At 38.5% G+C, this 20,088-nt stretch overlaps 1 protein-coding gene and 1 long non-coding RNA gene across 7 annotated transcripts in view; one reads left to right on the plus strand and one right to left on the minus strand.

The window, feature by feature from the left end:
• Positions 1 to 20,088, plus strand: part of TfAP-2 (transcription factor AP-2) — a 29,678-nt gene that overhangs the window by 9,084 nt on the left and 506 nt on the right. The window contains exons 1-7 of one of the 6 annotated variants that reach the window (XM_020960301.2): positions 3,865 to 4,506; positions 16,228 to 16,458; positions 16,527 to 16,694; positions 18,047 to 18,254; positions 18,892 to 19,081; positions 19,142 to 19,406; positions 19,861 to 20,028. In XM_020960301.2, coding sequence (XP_020815960.2) covers positions 4,450 to 4,506; positions 16,228 to 16,458; positions 16,527 to 16,694; positions 18,047 to 18,254; positions 18,892 to 19,081; positions 19,142 to 19,406; positions 19,861 to 20,028 — 1,287 coding nt within the window. In that variant the 5' untranslated portion in view covers positions 3,865 to 4,449. Of the gene's footprint in view, positions 1 to 3,864; positions 4,507 to 14,733; positions 14,994 to 16,227; positions 16,459 to 16,508; positions 16,695 to 18,046; positions 18,255 to 18,891; positions 19,082 to 19,141; positions 19,407 to 19,860; positions 20,029 to 20,088 lie in introns of those variants that run through there. The other 5 variants (XM_086834568.1, XM_086834572.1, XM_086834569.1 and 2 more) reach the window with 5 other exon arrangements.
• LOC147643578 (uncharacterized) lies at positions 8,648 to 9,599 on the minus strand. Its single transcript, XR_015272067.1, has 2 exons — positions 9,190 to 9,599; positions 8,648 to 9,134 (listed from the first exon to the last, which is right to left on the minus strand). It is a non-coding gene; the product is annotated as an uncharacterized LOC147643578 (long non-coding RNA).

The raw sequence follows: 20,088 nt of genomic DNA on the forward strand, positions 1-20,088 counted from the left end.
CAGAAACTGGGTCGTAAATGAACTTTTTGGTGCTTTAACGCTATATATTTATTACATTTTATGGTACTTCCTATAATACTACTCGAAAAAGATACCAAAAATATTTAGTCTTTTTGGGTATAGTTTATTTAAATGATTTTAAGAAGTAATTTATATAAAAGAAAACCATACTACTTAGTATGAATACACTGACAACAAAAGTTTACCTTGCTAAGCTAATAACAAATATATTAATATTCTAAACTTAGCATTGGCTTCTGGGGTAAACAAATAACAAGTAAATACAAGTACGATATTTTGTTAGGTTTTGATGGTTTTTAATAAGAGATTGAAACAAAAAGCCTTAAAAAGATTTAAAGACTATGCCTAATGTATTCTTTATATTTAAACTATACTTTATTCGGTCAATGAATTTCATGTATTAAGATAATATTTATATCCTTATTAAGTACTCTTTGGGTAAGCTGATAGGAACACCCTTATAAGGGAAACTGCTCTGTTGTTGGAATAAAACTATCATTGCTTTCTCCCTCTGTGGTGCTGTTGTAATTTAAGCCGCATTATTTTTGGTCCGCAGATCGGTTGCTTACGTTTTTTGGGAAATCACTACTCCGACGCTGATTGTGATTTGCATGTGGAATGCACTTGTCTGAGGCCGCGAACGCGGACTGAGGAGACCCAAGAGCAGCGGCCCGATAAAGGAGTCGCCACAGATTGGCAGGCCTGGGCCAGAAGACAACAGTCGGGCCAAGAGTCGGACCAACATTCGGGCCAACAGTCGGGGCAGTAGTCATGCAAGTCCTGCGGCATTCACGAGTTTCTCCCGAGGCGATCGCATTTAAGACGCATCTTAAATGAGGTGCTCGGGCCGGGTACCGGGTACCGGGTACCGGGTACCGGGTTCCAAGCTGCAGCTCTGGCTTGCAGCTTGCCTGCTCTTAAGGTACTCGGGCCCCAGTCTTTAGAGCCAGCTTATGACTGGCTCAAAGAAAGCTGCCATTTTCGGGAGTGCACGTGTATGGGTTGGGGATGTGGATGTGGCTGTGGCTGTGGATGTGGCGCAGTGTAGGTGTGGTGTCGGTAGTTGCAAGTTGGTAGTTGGCAGTTGCACAGAGGTGTACTTGGGCGCTTTTACCATGAGCACGAGGACCACTGTGCATCACGATTTATGGCAATGCTGCGGGGAGGATTGGAAATTAATTGGTAATGCGAGCAGTGCATCAGTATCGGTATCGGTTCCGAATCGCAGCAGAAAATGGCGGACCGATCATCGGTCGATCGATCTCTTGTCGTGGCCGCAATCAAAAATCGTGCCGCCGCAATGAAATCGCTGAAATGGAGGTGGGTCGTCGAATTCCACCGCCGCAATTGGATAATGCACCTGATCACCGCTTCCACCACACGAAATTTACGGTTCCTACGAGGTAGCTTCGTGAGCTGCCGTTTTTGTATGTACATATAATGTGTATGTGCAGTCGACATGATCACGGATACATATCTTTATTTTGCCCTCTTACAAATTCGTACCAAATAATAGGAGCTGCTTTGTTGGTTCAGGAAAAACCCTACCGAAATTCGTTACCCTTTCCAGATCCAGGTCCCTTTTCCCTGGCCTCAAAGGGTAGGTAGGAGCTCAAGTCCATTTGAGTCACTTGGAAAGCTAATGGCGTAATTCAATTTGGGGGATGCAAACATTCAAAGCTCAGGCTCAGCGCAAAAGCAAGTGATTCAATTTTCCACAGCTGCTAAACCCTAAACGCGTTTATTCCCTAGATTAATTGTGTAACCAAAGAAACAAAGACAGACACAACTGGATTTGTACTAATTAATAAAAACGTTTAGAAGGCCTCAGAGATACTCCCAGGAACTGCGAAATATAAATTTTATTTTATTTCTTTATTAAGAGACTCGCAAAGCAAATTAACACATTTAAATTGATTTTTTGTTTTAAATTCATACGGGAAAGTATTATTTTGGTTTATTCGGTTGTGAATAAGCTTTTACTGACAACTTTAAAACACTGCATATTATATTTGTTTTAAATAATAGTAAAGATACGTTCACTTCGCTTTACTAAAGTTATCAATTCAGGATAAAGGTTTTTTATATTCAATTTCGTTCGAAAATATAACTCTGAGAAGGAATATATATTAAATTTTTTCTTCGTTTTATTTTAACTTTCAATATAATATCTGAAAAAGGACTTCATCGATTGCCCCGAAATTTATAAGATATGTCCTGCACATTTGGTGCTAAATTAATGTATTTTTTTGATGCACTTTATAGATAATAAAATAAATGTTATAAATTCTCAGTTAGTTAAGTACCTATTAAAAAAATTACCAAAAAAGCCTAAGAAAACCGACGTCAACATCTTAATTAAAAAGTTTTGGGGTAATACCCCAAAATGCTTTTAAATCTAAATATGTTTTATAAGTCTTAAATAATCTCCGCTATATTGCACGATCTTAAAAAGTATCATTTGTTTTAATTATTATTATTATTATTATTGTTATTATTATTATTATTATTATCCCTTTTAAAATAAAGGATAGGTCAGGAAACTATTGAAACTAATCAGTGTTAATATTAGTAACTTTATGGGATCGAATAATGTACAAGTGCAGAGCAATAAAAGGAATATTCACGGAGTGTAAAATAATTAAAGGCCGAAGTTAACAAAGCATTGATGGAGGCATTTCTACCTTATGTATTTTAAATATCAATACCAGATATTCCTTATGTCGGTTTCCACGCATTTAAAAAATGATTTTTTCGAATTTCAGAGTGCATTTTGAATGTTAAGAGTTAACAAACAATAAAGACGAACATATTTGAAATTTCCTAAAGAAACAACCAAGATTTAGAATCTAACACCGATATCGTTGTAGTCGTCCCATTTTGTCCAAACCTCCGATATACTTTTATGACCTTTAAAAAGGCTTACTATAGTCTTTCAAAACCCATTTAATAATAAGAATTTAATTCTATTAATATATGGTAATTAGGGAAAATGAAGGCTTAAATAATGTTGGACAATTGTTGTTCATATAGCACTTTTTTATCATTCTTACTACAAATGTTTTCGTTATATTATGTAACATCCCCCGCATTGGTTTTATGGCTAAGCAAAAAGAAAATCTGTTATTTTCAGTTTGTTTTGATTATGGCGTGCATTGAGAAACACGTTTGTATATATGTACATATATAGGGGAGCGGGAACTGTTTGAGGAATATGTAAATTTCACAAAACCCCTAACTTTGACAAGTCCTGGTTGGGTTTAGGGGAGGGAGGAGGAGGCACATACATACATAGCCATATCCCCCAGCACATGGGAAGTGCTGCAGAGCAGAAAGAACCCGGAGCACGTACCACTGGCAATCTGGCAATGGATTTAGATGTGGCTGTGGCTGTGGCAGTGGCTGCGAATGCCCAATGCCCGGGTTTTCCCAGTAGCAACGCAGCCACCCTCGGGGCACGTCGCCAACCCCCGTTTGCAACCCCTATCTGCGAGTATCTGTATCTGTATCTGTATCCGAGCGTGTGCCATGCATATGTATTCGGGCCCGTATCTTTGGCCGCAGCCGTATCTTTCGCTGTATCTGTATCTTTGCCTGTATGTGCAGAAGCTGCGCTGCCGCAGCCTGGGGTTCGGCCCATTGTCTAGTAGTCCGCTGGCGGGGCGTGGCTTCCGAAATATAAATGGCTGTGCGCCGCGACTCTCTTTGCGCGCGGGCCTCGCTTTTCGGCATCCTCTCTTCGATGCCCGAGAGCCAAAAACCTGCTTGCACCGAGTATCTGTGTGCGGCCTCACCCATACAGCGGGCCGGCGAACGGGCATAGGCTTTGGGCACTTTTCCTATGTATTTCGCCGCTGTGTGCGTGAAAAAACAGCAGCAGCAGCAGCACAAGCAGCAGCAGCAGCAGCAGCAGCATCAGCATCAGCAGCAACGGCAGCAGCAGCAGCAGCACCATCGCACATCCCCTGAAGGTTTTTGCGTCCAACCAGAAAATCCAACTTCAGTCGAGAACTACGTCTGGTGGCTGCGCAAAGGCGGAATTTCGATTGCGGGTCCCTCACTTAATTAACCGAACCGAAATCGAACCGAGACCGCACCGAAACCGTACCGAAAGCCGTTCCGAACCGATCCGCACCATCGATTACCATCGGGAATTTTAATTTGCATTCCAATTTGAATAACAACAATAATAACAAAAATAACAATAACAATCTCAATTGATTCGCATCTATTAATCGTTTAGTGTTTAGTGTACATAGCGACGGATACGTGACTCCAACTCAAGCACCCATTGTTGCCTTAACCAGTGCCAAAAAAGATAAATCGATTTTCAATAAGAAAACTTAGTGATCGTACCTGTTCTGCATCTCAAAAGCAAACCTATGCTTTCTACCTAAATAGATATTGTCGCAGCTAATCTAAATCAAAATGCACATTCTACACCGCACCAACGAGCATCAGTTCGAGGATCAGAAGTTCATGATGGTAAGAATCGCATCCTTAATCGCTGCACTGATCACTGATCCCTGATCTGTATCTGTATCTGGTGTGAGCGGGCTTATCGACGGGCCTACAAAGTGCTCTATGGTAATTATCTGTCAGCCAAAATCTGCAAATTAACTGTGGGCTGTGAGCTGCAGCCGCTCAAAATCAGATATTGAACCATCGAGCGCCCATGGGGCAACGCCGCTTGATTGACACTGAAATTTCTTTGGGCACTTTCGGGCACGCAAGCACTTTTGGCCAATTACCCGGCAATCTGGCCCGTGATTCACACACAAACTGATTACCATTCCTGGGCATTCTAGCAGCAGAATCAATGACCAATTTATAGTAATGGGCTTTCCTGCGAGTCCGTGTGGCACACTCTTGCTCTGGGAATAACATGTACATAAACTTCAATCTGATTTATGTTTGCCCCACGCCAAGTAACGATCCCTTTAACGACAAAAGACTTCTTAAACTCAAGCTTATGTTATTCCCATTTTCAAAAGAAATCAAAACATCAAACTTTTTTGATACAACATTATTAATATTTGGAAATTTGGAAAGGTTTCATGCCACCAAATCCAAAATACTCATCCAGAGCCCAATAGATGGTAACGTTTAAACTGAATCTAAAGCACTCAGTCAAAAAGTTCTAATAAAATATTAGCTCCAAAGGTTTCGTTTGAATTAATAGGATCAGCCCACGACGTTAAGTTTTTCCGGTTAAAGTTTAGTTATCGGCGGTAAAATGCTTTATAACTTAATCTTTGACGAAAACATATAGAAATGGAAAACCTGTCACTTATTGATCTGTAAACACTTATAAATATACATTATTAAATAAGAAGTGTTTTCGAGATCCTCGTACATCTTATAAATAACTATTCCATTGTATCTTAACTATCGAAACATTCTAAAATTCGAGTTCCTCGTCCGTACTTCTTATTAATAAATATTCTATTGTAACTATCCAAACATTAAAACTTTTATGAAATTGAATGAAATTGAATAGGTTAAAATTCTGGAAAGACCACAGTTTTTGAATTTAACTTTAACTTTACTCTAAAAGGGTTTCTTGAAGGTTATGTAATTGTTTCGTGTACCTACAAATATAAAAGTGTTTTCATTTTTCTGTTAAAAAACATGCGAATTTTATTAACTCAATATCCGGCAATACCATTAACAGTTGAATATCGGAAAAGCTAAAAATTGAGGGGAAACTTCTTCTCAAATTCAATATATCTTTTTTTTCAACAAAAGTCGACATCTTATTGTCTCGATTTGAAAAATGTCTTTTTGCAAGAAAGTGAAATAATTTCGATAAAAAACATTCTCTGTTTTTGTTATATTTACTTTATATAAAAGTAAATTTTAGCCTTTATTTAGTGAGATAGAGGTTAATAAAACATTTTCTTTAAACTCTTAATCTAATTCATTGAAATACAATAAAATTCAATTCACAACACTGATTCTATAATTCGGACAGTTCTAAAACACTGTGGGAAAACGCCTTTGAAAACAAAAAATGACTTGTCTGTGTAAAGGGGCAGACACGATTTTTAACTTGAGAAAAAATAAAAGGATGGCGGTGGGAGTGATCAAACATCAGGAGCCAAAAATTCAAATGCGTTTGCTGAGAGATACCCCTTCGAAAATTCCCGAAATGCGTGGGTACACGCTCCCCCATTTAATTAGCGAAATTATATGGTGTTTCTTTCTTCCGAGAATTTGCTCGGTGCCCGATAAAAAAATAGGGCAATTTGCGGGGCAAGGGCCAAAGATCAAAACAAAAACAGAGCGAAGAGGTAGACCAAGAGTCATCGCCCACAAAAATCGCAAAGTCGGCTCGAAGTGGGCATGCCGAGCATGTTGGCATTAGCTTTGCTTTGGTTTGGTTTGGCTTGGCTTGGTGGGCCCTGCGAATACGGCCTAAATCAGGTAAAATCCCACTGGGACACTCGCGTGATGCGTTGCCAAAATAATTTATGAGATTGAAGCGCAACGCATCGTCAATTTGCGTGTGATGGCCAGTCGAAAAAAAGGAATGCTATACACATAGCCCGATCGGCTGTGCCGAAAATTCCCATAGCACACACGCTGCACAGACCCCGAAATATCAGAAATTATTTAAGCATTGAGATTATTTATTAGCCAAACGACGTTCAATCCGATGTCTGTAAGGGTTCGAGCAAAAATTCTGATTGATGGCCTCCCTTATGATTTATTGAAAAATTTGCTTATAATTTAGAATAAGTGTTCCAATTTTCCATGTGCCTTAAAAGCGACCTCAAGCAGATGGATCTTACTTAGCATATTTGGACATAAGGGTTGTTCAACTTTGCTTCGCTACACGATCCTGAACCAATACTAACTAAATTAAATGAAATCAAATCGAATAAGATAGTCCTTGCTGACTACACACGTGTGTATTCCTTTTTTTAGAAAGTGCGGACGAGATAATAACAAGTCCTTCGCATCCACTCGAGGGCATTTCCGCTTGGGCCTACACCATCGCGCGGATATAGTCTCGAAGGAAACGCGAATTGCATATGCACGCATCAAAATTGATTTCATTTGCAGAGAGGAAATTAAAAAGTCCAAACAAAACTAAATTGATTGGCAAGATAAATGTAAATGTTCATAACGTGGCCAAGATCCGCCAGCAGAATCAAGTGTCGGAACGGCGTCGACGCGAACGGCGTGTGTTAGGCTCGTGGCAAACTAAGCCGTGCTAAGGGCCGGATCCCAAGTCAAGGGCCTAAGCCCAGACCCAAAAGGCCCAAGTTAAGGCAAGAACAAAACCGTTTTGGCCGGCAATGTTGGCCGGCATGCGTTGCCTCCCTGAGCCAAATGGAGGATGGAGGAGTCCGGCATCAAGAAGAACTGCAGTTGGGCTGTTTTACCGAGGCTGCTGCATTGGCAGACTGCCTTTTCAAGCCAGATTGCAAGATGTTTCGGGCCGTACTGAACTCAGTTACACAGTTAGAAAATTTAGCATAGTTTTAAGCTACAAGAGCTACGTAAAAATAACATTTCCTATGTTTTCTTTGTTAAGATCTTGTATCCCAAAATCAGTATACAGGAAATAGTAAGAAGTAATTTTACAAATATGTTTTTTATTGCATTGCTTTTAACTTTATATTTCAACAGGTATATAAATCATGCCTGGTTTGTAATTTAATTGTGGTGCCTAAGCAAACCTTGTACATTTGTTGGCACTTTCTCATAATACAAATAAATTGTAAGCAATAATAATAACTTATTGAAGCTTTGATTAGTTTTAAAAAACACTCTTAATGTTGCTTGTGGCATGCCATTTTTGTAAAGACCTCTGATTTACGTGCAGTGTATTCTGCATGGCTGCCAAGAGGTGACTTCGCGGGTTCTTCTATTCGTCATTTGTACGCTAGAACAGCGGACGCAGACTCTCGATTTTGGCCAAGAGGAATCCGCAAATACCCAGCAGGTTTAATACATTTATGAATGAGTTTTACTACTTCATTAAGGGTCCGCTCCTCCGTGCTTTTGTGGGCCAAGGAGCAGGCGAGAGGACGTGAGCGGCAGCTCCAACTCCAACTCGGACTCGGAGTCGTACTCCTCGGATGGGAGCGCGTGCGCAGCCAGGAGGGCGAGGACCAAGGGCCGAGGAGTACCTGGATCGTAATAAGCAAAAATCGATTATCGTCCGCTGAACATTTCCATTGTTGTTATGAATATTATATGCAGAGTTCGCAGCGAAGCTTCCTCTTAAATTCGTTTAATTTATAGCTCTTCCGACAGTTCCAACTTGCAGCTCCAGTAAATGACAGGACCGGACGTCGAACGAATGTGTAATCTAATTGGAAACGAACCAATTTTAGGACGGCCACCGCTGGCCGTGCGGATAGTATGTAAATTTGAGTGCAGCCGGCAAATGGAATCTTTATTTACTGACAATATTATGACAATGGCCCGCATGAACTCGCCTTGTTCTATGGCTGCCACCACAGCGTCCTTATGGAATTCGATGTCTCCATGCCCCCTAGCCTCCCCTCCCCGCTGCCGGGTCTCTGCCGAAACGCAACCCCCTCGCATCCCCACCATCATTCAACTTGACAGCGTAATTAAAAACCCGCTTCCACCCGATGAAAGTGAGGAGTTTTATAAAATGTTAGGGCCTACTTGTTTTATATGTCGTATTATAATTGGTGGCACTCAACTTCGGCCAGGTAGTGGCCAAAAAAACAAAACAAAAATGCGAAAATCGGCCAGGCATGTTCCTTCCCTGGGCGGGCACTTCTTCGGTTAGGAGGAATGATTTGGAGCGGCAATTTCAGTAATAGTGGTGCCGAGAGATCGAGCCAATTCCCGACCCGGCTACCGTATAAGTATTCAAAATCATTACGTCACCGCGAAGGAATTCAGACGTGATCGCCTTTATGGAAGCCACGTGCTAATTTAATTATTATTTGCAAGTACCTTTCCATCGAGCGGTTACATTTACTCATCCTCTGTGGTGTTTGGCAGCTCTTTTCAATGTTTTAACTCCCATTATTTGTAAGTTAAGAAGTATTACATTCTCAGTTGTTGTTCACAAAGAATTGTTTAGTGTACATGGAAGCATATAGCGCTAATAGTTATAAAATCTAGGAATAAACATTTCTTGGGTATTTTTTAATTTTGACATTTTATATGACTCACTCGTGTTCTTGTCGTTAATTATTTTCGGTCCCTTCGATATTATGAAATGGTTTTCTTGCTGATGTCTGTAGTTTCGGTCGCCTTTAATATCTTTTAGTCACTTCGATAGTAGATCCAGTGTCGATATGCAGAAGATAGGCCGTGTCAGTGTCCACAATCAAGAGGCCTCGGGTACGGAAGTAGAGATTCTTGCGATCGAGGCCGAAATAATCTGCGTAGTTCTGCATTAGTTTGCTTAGCGGATTTTTGTTCAAAATAATAAACTCTATGCTTTCCCTGTCCGGGGACTTTAACGAAACCCTGATACGACGGTTCATTCTGATCAAGTTGATTCGCTTATTAATATTGACAATATTCGTTTTCGAAAAGATTGACTGAATCGACTGCCGAATGGTTAGTTAAAGAGTGACAGGTAGATATACTGCCTACTTAGTTATTCCACAAAGCTAGATTTTAAAAAATATAACGCAAAAATACCTACAAGATAGGAAAGATAGGAAGCTAAGTTTGGTACACTGAAATTTGAACACCGCTGCAGTTTGCAAATATATAATTTAGACTCGAAAAATTTTAATCAATTGAAAGAAAAAATTTAACAGAAGATACAAAACATAAAACAATAATTCCAATATGATTTAATTTGAAACATTTGAAAAGCGTATGAAATAAATATAGCTCAGAATTGAAACAATATAATAAAAATATGTATATTTCTTTAATAATAAAAAAGTAATGCCATTTTTCAATGTTATTGTCTAGCCATATTGTGCATCAGTTATACAGCTCTATTTTTACTTTTGTAGTTTTACATTTTCATCTTCATCTGATTATATTGGTCATCAGATTTGCATTGAAATTAAAATTCTAAAGTATTAAAAAATGAGTATATTTCAGAGTTTTTGAATGTGAGGCGAAGTTCCTATGGCAGCTATAGGATCTATAGTTTCTACTTATAATCTAAACAGAATATATGTAAATAAGACTATGTGCCAATTTTCATTCAGAACACGCACATAGACGAACAAATGGACATGGGAAATGGAAATGGGCTAGATCGATTATTTTTTAATTTTCTAATAGTGGAGAACTTCTTCTGTTTAAAATTTTGTTTATCTACTCTAATATATAATTTTGACAATGAGCAAATAAGAAGGTCCTTGAAAATGGGTACTGAAAAACAATACAATTTTTTGTTTGCTTAGAATTTAGAATACTCGGAGTCTGAACTCAATTTAAATTTAAATTTTTTAGTAGGCATTTTAATCTTACGTATTTTCGTAGTTAATATGTATAATCTTAATAATACTGGAGGTTATAACGATTTTAAGCACACAGCACATAATTTCACTAGTACAATATTTTTTTCCCACGTAAATTAATGATTTTAAGGCAGTATATATGACACATATCTTGAACAATAGTTATTTTTTATAAAAAACCGATTACAAGTTAATTTAAAACAAAGAATTTTTATAGTTTTGCAATTCACTTAATTTAAATTAATTTTACATTGAGGTAAGCAATTACATTACATCGGGTTGGTGTCGCCATCTATGGGTGGGATTTGAAAACCGAAATCTAGATGCCGCTGTTAGGTTGTTGCTGTGCATCCCGCATGTAAAATAAAGAGGATTTACATCAGAATATTCATAGATTCATATACACAACCCCACATAGATATATACATATATGTATATATACATATATCGGAGTTCAATATTGGAAATATGCAGATATTTTGAGTACATAAAACACTTATAGTTACAGCTGTCTTTTATATTGAAGACTAATTAGTGAGTTTACAACTTAGGTTTACAAAGTAACTACAGCTACAGTTTGATCCTGCAGAAGTCAGACTGTGTTAATTAAGGAGTTCCGGTGGTTTTCGGTTTTGATAAACAGATGTTAATAAAATGAACGGAAATCATTTTATTAATATAAGGATTTATTTATCTCAGTTTATGAACAATACATTTTAACTTTTAAAACTGAAAGACAGCAAAATACTACTTAGAGGTCTATGTAGGATATGAATAATTTAAAAAAAGGAATTTATAAAAAATATAAGCCAAATCGAAAAAGATACTTTTGACAGGCTATCCTAATTGTTATAATTTAAAACTATGAAAAGGTTTTAATTTCCTCTAAGTTGATACCACTTAGATACTAAAACTTATAAAACACCTCAGCCAAGCTGCAACTTTTGTATACAAATGAAACTCGTTGATTTTCGAATGGAAAAGTGATTTTGAATCTCAATCAAATGTTTCTACCTTTCTTCCTTAATGTTTTATTGGGGGATTAAAAAACGATGTAGTTAAAGTTAGAGCTATCTCAATGAACCTATACAAATATAATTTTTCTATTTTTGAAAGTATACAAGTCGAAACGAGTCAATGACAGACAAATTTTTCGTATAGTCCATAGAACTGCTGTAAATTTGAATATGAAGAATTTTTACTTATTTTCTCGCAAACTAAGATATATGTATATGTTTGTTTTTAAAGCTACAGCTTTCATTTTATGATAATGGGACGACTATGTTTATAATATTACATATATGTATATATGTACATATATGTTAACATAAATAGGAAAATAATATATGTATATATATATGAAAATAATGGAAAAATAGACTAGCTTTGTTATGTTGCGTACATAAATAAAGAAAGAAAGAAAGAAGGATTTATTTGTTCAATTAGTGGTTTTATACAACATAAACAAAATGAAAATAAAAGATAAATTCGGTTGTCTATGTAAATCCAGAGTTTGGATCAACTTATTATTAAGAATCAAAATCGTAATATAAAATGAAGGTCAGGAAAGACAGTTTTAATTTAAAGGTGAGACTGTCCTTACAGTTGTATTCCCTGTTTCGCTTCCACGGACATAATTCTTTATTATAACATTATTCACCTAAAGACAATGTTAATGAATATCTTTCGTATCTTTCCATCTAACTAGTGCATTCCAGTAAAACATAAATTATGCTTATTAGGGTAAGAATAAACTTTAGAATGAATCCGTGTATCCAAATTGTAAGAGCCTAGAGACTTTGAGGGTGAACGGAATGACAAAAATAACATTTGAGTCCCGAACTGTAATAGGCCAGCTTAAAAAGTGAACTCTGATTTCGGAGTCAAAACTCTTTTAATGGCAATTGATCATTTGCAAGTGGATACCATTTCATTAGAATACCAAGTGAAGTGCGCATATATGTATATGTATTGCCGAGTAAGTTTGTAAACTGTGAGCTTGGATTTTATGTATGACCGACGGAACACACTTGAGGTGAAACTATTTCGACCTGCTCAACAGCTTCCAACTGTCTACCTGTGCCTACAAAAACCAGATAGTCTTTGGCCGTCAAGACACCATTCGAACCTTTATAATTTATTTATCTTTATCTTGAATTACGCCATGGGAGTATTGACCACCAGAGTAAGTCCGAAAATTTCAGCATATTCATGTCTCGCAATGGCAAACAATGGAGTAAAATTCTGAATTTCATGTGATTGAAAACCAAGAGTTTCCAATCGCACAATTAATAATAGAGAAAAAACCCAAACCAAAATAAATAAATAAATAAAAATAACAGCGGAATAAAGAACGGACCCGGCAACCGCCAACTGGCAAAGGGTCAAAAGCATTACTCAAAAGCCACGCATACCAGTAAGGCCTCAGAACCTGAGCGGGCCAAGAGTATTGACGGTATTGAGTGACGGCAAGAGCCGAGAATAAGCGGCATACGAATAACCCACAGCATATGCGCGTTTTAGCGGCTTCCAAAACAAAAAACAAAAACTAAATAACATCCATCCGAGCATAAGTAAACAACCGAAGATGGCACATTAAGTTTATGAAATTTGCAACTCAGGTTACTTATGTATTCTTCAGACTCGCACAGGACCTCGCTTGCGCTAGGACCAAGGCTTGTGGGCTCCACTATCACATCAGAAATACCGTTTTAATTGAACTGAGACGTAATACCAAGATTTGGCTTTGATTAGAGCCAAGCACGAATTCTTAAGCGAGAAATGCGCGAAACCTCCGCGGATGGGAGAAGAAAACCACCGAGAACCCAGCCGTCGATAGCCGAATATTCACGCAAAACAAAGGAGAACCGGTTTACCTGTATTCTTAAATATTCTATTTGATGTTGGCAAATGACAAGATAATCCAAAGTAATCAATCAAAATTATTTTAATTTATTAAGCCACAATAAAGTCGTGCCCGATCCGCAATTGCCACGTTCTAGCCCGAGCCGAAGACCCGCCAGAGCGCTCCCTACCAAATCCATGGGCCCTTGTGAACCTGAAAATCAAGATTGGCTTAGGTCCATTCCACATACATATGGTTTCAATGTATATTAACTGTAATTGATCCATAACTTGATGCTATGAATCTGTTTAGACTGTCAGATATTCTGGTGAAAGTTTGGTCAAGCAATTGTTTCTATTAGCATTCATAGCTAAATATATCCTCTATCTCCATAATCCTAAGAAATAATGTCTATCATTATATGGTATATTAAAATATTTCTGCAATTTCGACTGTTAATGCTGATCCACAAATATATACGTATGTTCTTCTTTATGGAATCATAAATGAATTCCAAATTGTAAATTATACCAAGCTATAAAAGTTTATTAAACAAGTAAAATGTAATTGTTAAATGTAAATGATTCACTTAGGCGTCATGCCAACTATTACAATTTAACTTGTTGTTAGCTTTGGTTAGCATAATTAATACCTCCAATAGACACATAATTAATTCGACTTTTGAGCGACGCGGTGCAATATGAATTAAGGCGATGCAAAGGTGAAGACGCGAGCCAATGAGCAATGGGCATTCATTGACCGCCTTTTTTGGTCAATTCGGAGAGATTCCTTATTTGGACCACAATGAATGCTTGAGCCTTCGCTTCCTCGCCGCTCTTACACAATCGAATAAACATGTTCGATTTGTGAAAACCTCAACGTTTTGTGTCAAATTACTGTCATTCTTTTCCGCAGACACCGGACACAATACGGAATTAAGGAGCAGGTATATGAAATTCAACGCTCTCCTCCCAGTCCTAATGCAACGCTCTCATCCTAATCGAATGGTTCCGCACTTAGTGCAAATTTAAGGAATCAATAACCAGTTATGGATACCTAATGTGCCTGGCTGGCGCCCCTCCTGGATCGGCCTTATCGCATGCATCTTCCATTGACACTGCATCCTGTGAGTCCTGGGAATTCAAAGGCCGCGCGACTGGGCAGGATGTCAAATGGCTTGTGCGATATCATTCACTAAGCCGAGCTTCCGACCTCATTATGTGTCCTTTATGGCGCCCAGATTTAAATGTGCTTCCACACAAAAAAGATTTGAAGCCCGGTGGTAGTCACAATGAGAGCTTCAGATTATAGGTAGCCAATATGTACGTAGTTCCTTAACCAGCCGACCTCTAACGGTAGCGACTGCGGAGCGCAGCCAACGTCGCTGGCTGGAGAAAAACCTTTTCGCCTTTTTGGCACACTGACGAGAATCTAGTTCTCATTTCGCGTTCGTCTCTCGTCGACTGCTGATGCTGCCGTCGGTCCGGAAAAAGCGCTGTGCGGTTCGGTTCTGTGAACTCCGGTCGACTTACATCACGTGCGAGTGAGCCCATCCGAGGGGGTTAATAATCCAAATCCGAGGATATATCCTGCCCGAGTTGAAAACCCCAAATAGTATGTGCGCATAACGTGTTAGTGGAATCGAGAATGATATCATGACTTTAGCGTATGTGGATATGCCAGCTGTAATTCAGGTTCAGGTATATCTTCACAATAAATGTAGTATTAATTGGCGGCAACTCGCCTAATTATCAAGCTACTTTGAGATTCAAATAAGAACAATGTTTATGGTTTTAAACTATAAGAGAACATTAATGAAAATGTCAAGTTCTATTTGTTTTAAAATAACATTTCCATGCTATTAAGCAAATAAAAGTTAAGACTTTTCAATGCTTCAATAGAAAGGTTCATTTTTGATCAGCCCTGCCGGGTTTTGAAACCACAAGTCATCTTAAGACACAGCGATTAAGCATCTCTGGCGGGTCCAAACAATATAAGTACAAGTTTTCAACTTTACAAGTTTATCATTCATCATCGCGCTCAATATCATATCGAAATTGTTACAAACTGAGATATTTTGAATTTTAAGTATCACATTTCACTCTCTCAGATTATATTAAAAAATGAAATTTTGATTTATCGCACATTTATCGCAAAGTTAAAAGTTTATATATCGAATCTAGCATTGCGACATGGTATCTATGTATTTATAAATACTTTCTGCTATCTCTAGGATATTTGGTATGGATAGAATTACCTCCGAAAGAATTTAAGGGAAAGGGTAAGGGTTCTAAAATAAAATAAAATACATATCATATCAATAAAACGTTGCCTCCGAATAAGACGACTCTAGCTCTCATAGGCTCATAGGTCAACGGTTTGTATGATATCTTTTTTACAATATTTTTTTATCCTTCTGACTGATAACTCTAAAGTTACTGTCTAATGTTACCTACAAGATTTCGTAGTTTTTTACCTTTTTTTTAACTTTCGTCAACCAAAAGTTAAGCCGAAAATTATATAAATTTTTATTTCATGAATCTAGCTGGAAGTCCTCGCAAAGTACTATATTCTTAAAATAAATATTTTATTTAAACATATTACAACTGATAAGTACGTCTAGGGAACTCTAAGATAACTTTCAAAGTAAACTGTAGGAAGATAGTAAGGTAGCTAGTGTACAATTGCCTTTTTTTGACCATGGAAAATAATTGTTTCCATAAATAGGTGAAACAGTCCTTATTAAATATTGGTAAAATTAATCAATAAACCACTCCCCATATTCGAAATGTATAATTTATATATTATAGATTAGAATACCAAGTCGAAATCAAAACAAAAACTATTTTTCTGTTTTCCGGCGGGTTATGAATTTTACCATAAATCAATAGTTTTTAATTTAAATCGTATAAACTGAACATTGTCCTTCTCTAGGAACGCCTAAGTGGACATGGCAGCCTAGGCCTCTCCAGCAGCAGTGCGGCGTACACCACGCACTCCGGCGGTCACACGGGGCGCAGCGGACCGGCTACCGGGCACAGTGGACACAGTAGCACCCATGGATCGGCGGCCACCATGCACCACCAATCGCTGCAGTCCGACTTTCAGCCGCCGTACTTTCCGCCCCCCTTCCACCACTCCACGCAAAGTCCGCCCCAGCAACAGGTAAGACTCCATCCCGCTTGCCGCTTTGATTATTCCCAAGCGTTATCTAGATATCCGGCTACTTGCAGAACCACGGTGCCCTCGAGTACTTGGGCACGGATCCCTATGGCCAGCCCCTTTCCTCGCTGCACCACGCCCCACTGCACCACTACAATCAGCTGGCGGGGCTGCGGTCCACGCAGGATCAACTGGGGATTCACAGGACCCACAGAGAGGCTGAATTGCAGGGACATGTCGTAAGTTGTGCACCGATCAAAATGATTTGAACTATTTTACCAATTCCCTAATGGAATGAGTTTGAATTGGCTTATGACAAGGTTTATTTTCCGAATCGCCTTTCGATTGTTATTCTAGAGGCGTATCTTTCGTATTTCTTCATCTTCACTGTATTTTTTCGAGTGCAAAATTAAGAGGGAAAATAGCTTAAAAAGTATTAATTTATGTGCTGAACAATTGAAAGCCAAATTACTTTTTATACTAACAAGCAGGCAGTTGAGCCCCGGACCCAATCTTTTCATCCGTTTCAGAATTTGCGTCTTCTTCCACATTATTCTTGCATATTTCGCTACATTCTTGGCTTCGGAGGCCATGGAAAATTCAGCAGGGGTGGAAATTGCCCCATTCTGTAAAAGTTGTCGAAGTTATTTTGGAACGCATTCCATTCGAGTGCATTAAAAAACATCCTCCGGAAAATGCTAAAAATGTTCTTCAGATTTTGCCAGAGCGTCTTGCCAACAACGATGAAATTCCTAGCTCTATCTTAGCCCGCCGAAGGGAATCTGGTTCCACATTTGTTTTGCTCCGCAAGCAGTGCAGTAAAACGCAACGCTAATGTTATGAAAAGGCGTATTCCCGCAGCCTCGTATCCTTGCAGGCTCTGGTGCTCTGGTGCTCTGCTGCTCTGGTGCGCATCTGTCCGCCGAAGGGTCTTTCTCACAGACACGCCACACACAAGGGCCCGCCTTATGTGTGTGTTCCAGCCGGTCTGCATACATTATGCCAAGAAGCTGCGATTGGCCAAGCGGCGTTTCAACCCCTTGGCGAAACCGAAGCGCCGATGTATTAATAATCTCGCAATTATTGCCATCATTTTTACAATACACACAGAAATATCGTTGGGTTACAAATATTACGTTTTCCGCTTGACTTGAGGCGTCTATGGAATACACTGAACTTTAACGAATGCGTTTAAAAAAACAATATTTGTTTTCTTACTCAATTCTAAGACGGTTAAATTAAACATCTCGTTACAAGAGCTAAAAATTTTGTTCAATTCTATTGTTATCCTTATAAAGTTGGAAGGGGTTAAGGTATTTAATTTGTTATTCATTATTATTTCATAATTGCTATTTTTTGTATATATATAATTTTTTTACATTTAAAGAATATTGTTTCGAAGCTCTACATCGATCAGAGTTAATTTATTGTCCAACGTATAAGCAGCGGCACACTTTTGTACATTTGCGTTTTCATACTATTTCAATTAACACAATTTTGAAAAGGTTCCGTTTTGCACAGAACTTACATTAACGTTTTTGTCATCATAAAAATAAGTTCATGAATTATTGCAACAATTATATCCTTACAGACCCAACTGTCCCACGGATTTCCGTACACGGATAGAAGAAGTGATTACGGAAGTGCAATATCGGCTGGAGCTGCCCACGGAACCAGACTGGGACATGAACACGAGTCCTTAGCTTTGCACCAAGCCCTTCAAAACGCTGTTGATGATGTCCAAGCCCCTGCCCTCGACGATAATGTGGCTTTTATGTCCGACTTGCCGCTTATTAAGAGTAAGTTAAAGAAATTTTTAAATAAGATTTCAGGCTTAGTTTCTGAAACAAATTATTTGAGGTAGTTAAGAAAATTGTGGAATTTACTAAAAAAAAATATTAAGTTTAAAACAAAGTGAGCCATTTCGCCAGAAAGAATGGTAGAAAAATATAAAAACTGCAGTGAAGACAAATTGGAAGGATTCATGTGCAAGTAGTACAAATACATGTAGGACTTCAGATTAGAATCAAATGTTTCAATTTTCAGATATATTGATCAAGAATAATTCATGGTACTCAGAAATAAATACTATCAAAGGCAGTAATATTTCTTTTTATATTAATATTACTATACAAACTTTTCATAATCTGAATGAACTTGCAAGTTGCACTCCACTTCACGTTGTGTTTAAGGCGGAACTACGAACACGCCTAAATAACAATGCAAGGACCAACCCCGCAAAATCCTGTGTTTGTGGGCATTGTGAAATAGAATCTGGTACTTCTAATTGGCAGGATTCGGGTAAAATGATCTCCACGTCCTGCGTTCACACTTTGCTTTGGCTGAACAATAACAACAATGGCAATAATAATATATCTTTCTTCCCGTTAACAATATACGGCACACACTCATGGAGTTTTTTGCGTTTATTTTCAGGCATGAAAAGCGGGAAAGAATCCGGGAACCTGGGCTCGGGTTCGCCCAGCGAGGTATTCTGTGCAGTTCCTGGTCGCCTTAGTCTCCTATCGAGCACGTCGAAATACAAGGTCACCATTGCCGAAGTGCAGCGCCGGCTGTCACCACCCGAGTGCTTAAACGCCTCCCTCCTGGGCGGGGTGCTCCGAAGGTGGGTTTGGCTTACTCGCCATCCTCATCATCTCCTTAAGTTATGTATTCCTTCTTTCAGAGCCAAGAGCAAGAATGGAGGTCGGCTCTTGCGGGAGAAGCTGGAGAAGATTGGTCTGAACTTACCGGCTGGAAGGCGAAAAGCGGCTAACGTGACGCTACTCACATCTTTGGTGGAGGGCGAGGCAACGCACTTGGCTAAGGATTTCCATTTCGTGTGTGAGACGGAATTCCCGGCAAGGCAGCTGGCTGAGTACATTGTCCGCCATCAAACGGAGCCACAGGACTCCTACAGACGGAAAGAGCTCATCCTTCACTCCCAGCAGGTAAGGTCTTAGAAAAATAAGGATGCCCGATGTCCATATCGGAACAATTGAATTAATTAAATTTGGTTTATGTATCTTTAATTGTGATTATGCAAAAAGTGGCATATTAGTTAAATTGACCCGAAATAGGACGACAATTGTTTAGTTTGATTTAACTAAAAGTGGAAAAACTTATGTTAACAAATGTAGGGTCGAACTTGTCATGCATATAAAGTTTGTGAATTGATTTTTCGTGAAAAGCAAAACCCACACATTGCCAGCGTCAGACACCACCCGTCAAGGATGTTCTTTTTGGGTTTTTTTTTTTGCACATTCAGTGTAATTAAGTAAATAAATCACTCTTAAAACTTATAAACAAGTTTTTCAAAGATCACTCTCCATCCTCAAAATGTTGCATATTTAGACTGTAAATACTTTTTAATATAACAAGCAAAATATAATTCTTATTTTCCAGATTACAAAAGAATTAATGCAGATCTTAAGTCAAGATCGAACGACCCATTTTGGCACAAGATCACAGCACTTGTTGGAGCCTTCGATGCAGCGCCACTTAACACATTTTTCCTTGATTACGCACGGCTTTGGATCACCCGCAATAATGGCCGTTCTGCATGCTTTCCAGGTACATATTTCACTACGATTACAATACACCAAACATAGATCACCAATCAAGTCTTACCTT

This window comes from Drosophila serrata, unplaced genomic scaffold (genome assembly GCF_035046125.1).
Source record: "Drosophila serrata isolate PLE 108 unplaced genomic scaffold, ASM3504612v1 contig_272, whole genome shotgun sequence".
Taxonomy (NCBI): Eukaryota; Metazoa; Arthropoda; class Insecta; order Diptera; family Drosophilidae; genus Drosophila; species Drosophila serrata.